The 6436-nt window shown below is 59.1% G+C and overlaps 1 protein-coding gene across 2 annotated transcripts in view; it reads left to right on the top strand.

Annotated features, from left to right (window-relative positions):
* Positions 1 to 2010: 2010 nt before the first annotated feature.
* Positions 2011 to 6436, top strand: part of PPP2R5A (protein phosphatase 2 regulatory subunit B'alpha) — an 81773-nt gene continuing 77347 nt past the window's right edge. Inside the window, exon 1 of one of the 2 annotated variants that reach the window (XM_073553389.1) lies at positions 2011 to 2398. In XM_073553389.1, coding sequence (XP_073409490.1) covers positions 2251 to 2398 — 148 coding nt within the window. In that variant the 5' untranslated portion in view covers positions 2011 to 2250. Of the gene's footprint in view, positions 2399 to 2532; positions 2554 to 6436 lie in introns of those variants that run through there. The other variant, XM_073553390.1, reaches the window with a different exon arrangement.

Below are 6436 nucleotides of genomic sequence, written 5' to 3'. Positions count from 1 at the left end.
TTCGCCTCCTGCGCCCCTCTCCATAAGCCTTCGCCTCCTGCGGTGCACTGCGCCCCTCTCCCCAAGCCTTCGCCTCCTGCGGTGCAGTTTGCCCCTCTCCACACGCCTTCGCCTCCTGCGGTGCGCTGTGCCCCTCTCCACAAGCCTTCTCCTCCTGCAGTGCGCTGCGCCCCTCTCCACAAGCCTTCGCCTACTGCGCTGCATCCCTCTCCATAAGCCTTCGCCTCCTGCGGTGCGCCCCTCTCCACAAGCCTTCGCCTCCTGCGGTGCTCCCCTCTCCCCAAGCCTTCGCCTCCTGCGCTGCGGAGCGCCCCTCTCCACAAGCCTTCGTCTCCTGCAGTGCAGAGTGCCCCTCTCCACAAGCCTTCGCCTCCTGCGCCCCTCTCCACAAGCCTTCGTCTCCTGCAGTGCAGAGTGCCCCTCTCCACAAGCCTTCGCCTCCTGCAGTGCAGAGTGCCCCTCTCCACAAGCCTTCGCCTCCTGCGCCCCTCTCCACAAGCCTTCGCCTCCTGCGGTGCGCTGCGCCCCTCTCCCCAAGCCTTCGCCTCCTGCGGTGCGCTGCGCCCCTCTCCCCAAGCCTTCGCCTCCTGCGGTGCGCTGCGCCCCTCTCCACAAGCCTTCGCCTCCTGCGGTGCGCTGCGCCCCTCTCCACAAGCCTTCGTCTCCTGCAGTGGGGAGCGCCCCTCTCCACAAGCCTTCGCCTCCTGCGCTGCGCCCCTCTCCACAAGCCTTCGCCTCCTGCGCCCCTCTCCACAAGCCTTCGTCTCCTGCAGTGCAGAGTGCCCCTCTCCACAAGCCTTCGCCTCCTGCAGTGCAGAGTGCCCCTCTCCACAAGCCTTCGCCTCCTGCGCCCCTCTCCACAAGCCTTCGCCTCCTGCGGTGCGCTGCGCCCCTCTCCCCAAGCCTTCGCCTCCTGCGGTGCGCTGCGCCCCTCTCCCCAAGCCTTCGCCTCCTGCGGTGCGCTGCGCCCCTCTCCACAAGCCTTCGCCTCCTGCGGTGCGCTGCGCCCCTCTCCACAAGCCTTCGTCTCCTGCAGTGGGGAGCGCCCCTCTCCACAAGCCTTCGCCTCCTGCGCTGCGCCCCTCTCCACAAGCCTTCGCCTCCTGCGCTGCGCCCCTCTCCACAAGCCTTCGCCTCCTGCGCTGCGCCCCTCTCCACAAGCCTTCGCCTCCTGCGCTGCGCCCCTCTCCACAAGCCTTCGCCTCCTGCGCTGCGAGCCTCTCCACAAGCCTTCGCCTCCTGCGCTGCGCCCCTCTCCACAAGCCTTCGCCTCCTGCGCCCCTCTCCACAAGCCTTCGCCTCCTGCGCCCCTCTCCACAAGCCTTCGCCTCCTGCGCCCCTCTCCACAAGCCTTCGCCTCCTGCGCCCCTCTCCACAAGCCTTCGCCTCCTGCGCCCCTCTCCACAAGCCTTCGCCTCCTGCGCCCCTCTCCACAAGCCTTCGCCTCCTGCGCTGCGCCCCTCTCCACAAGCCTTCGCCTCCTGCGCTGCGCCCCTCTCCACAAGCCTTCGCCTCCTGCGCTGCGAGCCTCTCCACAAGCCTTCGCCTCCAGCGCTGCGAGCCTCTCCACAAGCCTTCGCCTCCTGCGCTGCGCCCCTCTCCACAAGCCTTCGCCTCCTGCGCTGCGCCCCTCTCCACAAGCCTTCGCCTCCTGCGCTGCGCCCCTCTCCACAAGCCTTCCAGGAGATGTTGGTGGATCTGCAGTCAGGGGACACACGTGGATTTTCCTGTCAAAGATTTTCTCCATTCATTGATCTCTCATCCACGCATATGATTGGTCCATAAGCTCACAAACGCGTCATTCATTGGCCGCCGCCGCTGTCAATCACGCTCCGTCCGTATCTCCATGACGACGATAGATTTCTCCCATAGTTTCGTGCCACTTACGACGTCAATCCTAACGTCCCGCCCTCTCCCCGACCGTTCACTGCGCTCGGCTGCCCCCTGCTGGTAGAAAAAGGAACCTTCCTTGACCGCGTCACGGCTCTTCAGGCGTTCCTATTGGCTGAGCGGGCTGTCAGTCACCTTCCGGCGCTCGGTGCAGGCAGCAGTTACCGACTGGTTACCGCCACAGGTTTCTCTCCGGCTTCTTCCGGCAGAGTCCCTGCAGCCGAGCGAAACTTCTTCTTACCCCCCCGGGGGAGAAGATGACGGAGAAAAGTCCGAGCGAGAGGAGCTAGAGCGGAGGGGGAGCCGGAGGAGTTACCGCCCGCGGGCAGCGCGCGCCCGGATTACTTGGGCGCTTTCGAAATGTCGGCGATCTCCGCCGCGGAGAAAGTGGACGGGTTCACGCGGAAGTCCGTCCGGAAGGCGCAGAGGCAGAAAAGGTCGCAGGGCTCGTCCCAGTTCCGCGGACAGGGGGCGCTGGTGGAGCTGTCCCCGCTGCCCCCGCTCAAAGGTAACCGTCCTCCCCACCGTGTGCGCCGCCGCGGCTCCCCCACCGGCCGGGCAGGGCTGTAGGGGCAGAGCTGGAGAGCGCCCCCTGCTGGTGCAGCCGCTGGTGTCAGGGGCCCGAAAACTGCGCCCTCTGCTGTTCTGGTGGAGGAAGTGCAGGCAAGTGTGGAGTGTGAGGAGCCACCTGGTGGTGTGTGTGGGAAGTGCAGTTCATGTATGACACCTGTGGAGGGGGGGAACTTGTTCACTTGCAGGCGAGACATCAAATTCCTTAGGAACTTGCAGAAGATAAGTTGAATTTTTTTTTCAGGAGTGTCGCCAATCGACAGATCGTAACATGGGGCAAGGATCAGCAGCGACCTGAGCTGGCTCCTGTCGCTACTGATTTAACCATTTAAAAATCGCGTGACCCAGTGTGCATCCGTCACGCACCCTTATGCCGTGACCGCAGGATGCCAGTGGGATGTCATGGCAACCGGGGTGGGGGGGAGCCTGCTTAATCTAATGCGCCCCCCCCCCCCCATATTGATGCTCCTGTGATGACCAGAAGCTGAGCTTCATAAGAGACCGTGACTTTCACTATATACTGTATGTGAAAGTCTGAACCATCAAAATCTGTTTAGGGCACAAAGTAAACGCTAAATTTAAAAAAAACAAATAAACAAACCTCCAGTATTTGTTTTTTGGTGTAGGAACTCCAAAGATAAAAAAAGTGCAAATAAAAAGTGATAAAACCTGGCATACGCCCTAAAGAGGCCCAATTCACTCTTAGGCTGTGTGCACACGTTTTAGTTTCGGCGCCAGATACCATAGGTGTCCGGAGCTGCTTGCATCCCTCTCTCCATGCTCTGCTTGTTGTAAGGCCTGAGCTTGACCTGTGATATGGGGTCATAGCCCTGGGGGGCTCGCACCATCTGCTAATGGCAGTGTGTAGTAACAAGTATTTACCATCCAATCTTCTGCTATCTCAATGACAATCATGCCGTAAAGAGTTAAGTAGCTGGTACAAATTGGAGTTTGTTTGGCGGCCTGGGGCGGGTGTTTGGTGATGTGTTAGTCGTCAGGTGATCTCCGTCTCTGCGGGTTATCTTTTTTTTTTTTTCTTTCTTTTTTATATTTATTTAGTCTGGTCATTGATAACTCCTAGAACAGGATGTTACTTACAATTGAACTTCCCACGTCCGGCTGCCACGGCCTGAGACTGGCGAAAGAGCAGCGTTATATAGACCCCTGTGCACACCGGATCAGAGTCGCCCCTTACACGCTATGGCCAAGCCATGGTTCGGCTGATCGTGCGGCTGGCAGCTCTCGGCCGTCTCTCCTGTACACAGGAGCGATTGGCATCGTGTGTTCTCCGAGAGAGGCGCAGCCAGACGTCTGCTCCAATCGCTTATCTCTAAGGGCCCATGCACACGACTGATTATATCAGACGAGCGCTATCCTTAATTTTGACAGGTAGCGCTCGTACCCATGATATTCCATCGAGCTGTGCACATGTTCAAATTTTTTATTTATTTTTTTTCTCAGACCAGTCGGATCAAAATTGGCAATGCAAGTCAATGGGTCCGTGAAAAACATCAGACCGCACTCGGATAACCTCTGATACTTTCCAAATTTTCATGGACTGACAAAACTTTCTCCACCTACGAGCCCCTGACCGAGCCCCCGATCGAGCCGCTGACCCAGCCCCTTAGACCTTTTTTCTCGGATGCAGGTAACAGTAGTGTGCACACGATATCGTCTATTTTTTTTTTCTTCCTTTTCTGGTGGATTCCGCTTTGTAAGACGATAACTAAGTGCTCAAAAGAAACCACCCCCCCCCCCCCCCCCAAAAATGACTTTCTGTTAATATGTTCAGTATTGTAACTGTTTTATGTTTCCCAAAGGCGCCAATTGTTTAAAAGAAGTGAGTAACACCATTTTTCAGGCGTCTTTTTAAGCGTTTTGTCAGCTCCAAAGCCTCGAGGTTTTTTTTTTTTTCATTTAACAGAGTGCAAAAAAATAATGAAAATGCCACAATAAAAAGGTTGAAAAAGCAAATAAAAATCTTGCCGGCAGTAAGAAAAAAAAATGTCCACGTGCTCAGGAAGCACCCCCCTCCCCATAAAATAATAGCTGGCGTTGCCTGAAGCATCTTCCTTTCTCTATGGATCCCGGTGCTGTAAGATCAGACGTGTAGTGAGGCTCCTTCCCGCTCTCCACGTCTGGCGCGGCGGTCCTGCGCGCTGCTATCTCTGGCATGTATTATGTGTCCGTACATGCAGCTCCAGCCGGAGAAGATGTCGGGAGGATGTGTCACTGCTGCCACTCACACGCTGCGGTACGCAGGCTGCATCTCCCCTGCCCAGGGTGAGAGATCCCAGGAGCCATCTTGCTTGGAAAGTAATTGTGCCCAACTTTTTAGATTGTTTAACCTGATTCCACCAGATGTTAGCATGCACGCTCTGTTCAGCTGAGTGTGCATGTTTTTCAATGGGGAGAGTGGTGACTTATCCCTGCAAAATGTATGGCGCACTGCTATTCCAGCTCTGCATATTCCTTGCATCCAGTTAAATACAGCTGGTCGGCGGGGGGGGGTCGTGTGTCGGACCACCACTGATCTGATTTTGCTAACCCATCCCAAGGATAGGTCATCAATATCATAATTCTAGAAAACCCCTTTAAGATTTACAGCTGGGATCTTTAACTTGTGGCTCTCGAGCTAACTGCAACACTTCAATTCCCAGCGGTCATTGGATGCGGACCCCTGTTCCATCAGTGTCTTGTTAATTTAAGGGTGGGGGGAGGGTTGTCAAATCTTAAGTAGCACACTGCTCTAAGAAGACTCCCGTCTTCTCGGGGAGTTGTGCTCCTGATGATACAGCTCTGATCATTGTTGCACCACTGGCCCGAATTGGGCGCTCGTGGATGGTGTGTGCGCAGAGGTGGGGGGAGGCCTCTGTACGGTGTGCGCGTGCAGAGGTGGGGGGAGGCCTCTGTATAATGCGCGCGTGCAGAGGTGGGGGTAGCCCTCTGTATAATGCGCGCGTGCAGAGGTGGGGGTAGCCCTCTGTACGGTGTGCGCGTGCAGAGGTGGGGGTAGCCCTCTGTACGGTGTGCGCGTGCAGAGGTGGGGGGAGGCCTCTGTACGGTGTGCGCGTGCAGAGGTGGGGGGAGGCCTCTGTACGGTGTGCGCGTGCAGAGGTGGGGGGAGGCCTCTGTACGGTGTGCGCGTGCAGAGGTGGGGGGAGGCCTCTGTACGGTGTGCGCGTGCAGAGGTGGGGGGAGGCCTCTGTACGGTGTGCGCGTGCAGAGGTGGGGGGAGGCCTCTGTACGGTGTGCGCGTGCAGAGGTGGGGGGAGGCCTCTGTACGGTGTGCGCGTGCAGAGGTGGGGGGAGGCCTCTGTATAATGCGCGCGTGCAGAGGTGGGGGGAGGCCTCTGTATAATGCGCGCGTGCAGAGGTGGGGGGAGGCCTCTGTACGGTGTGCGCGTGCAGAGGTGGGGGGAGGCCTCTGTACGGTGTGCGCGTGCAGAGGTGGGGGGAGGCCTCTGTACGGTGTGCGCGTGCAGAGGTGGGGGGAGGCCTCTGTACGGTGTGCGCGTGCAGAGGTGGGGGGAGGCCTCTGTACGGTGTGCGCGTGCAGAGGTGGGGGGAGGCCTCTGTACGGTGTGCGCGTGCAGAGGTGGGGGGAGGCCTCTGTACGGTGTGCGCGTGCAGAGGTGGGGGGAGGCCTCTGTACGGTGTGCGCGTGCAGAGGTGGGGGGAGGCCTCTGTACGGTGTGCGCGTGCAGAGGTGGGGGGAGGCCTCTGTACGGTGTGCGCGTGCAGAGGTGGGGGGAGGCCTCTGTACGGTGTGCGCGTGCAGAGGTGGGGGGAGGCCTCTGTACGGTGTGCGCGTGCAGAGGTGGGGGGAGGCCTCTGTACGGCGTGCGCGTGCAGAGGTGGGGGGAGGCCTCTGTACGGCGTGCGCGTGCAGAGGTGGGGGGAGGCCTCTGTACGGCGTGCGCGTGCAGAGGTGGGGGGAGGCCTCTGTACGGCGTGCGCGTGCAGAGGTGGGGGG

This window comes from Dendrobates tinctorius, unplaced genomic scaffold (assembly GCF_039654945.1).
Source record: "Dendrobates tinctorius isolate UK_male_01 unplaced genomic scaffold, ASM3965494v1 ptg000201l, whole genome shotgun sequence".
NCBI lineage: Eukaryota > Metazoa > Chordata > Amphibia > Anura > Dendrobatidae > Dendrobates > Dendrobates tinctorius.
This window is presented reverse-complemented; position numbering and strand designations above follow the sequence as displayed.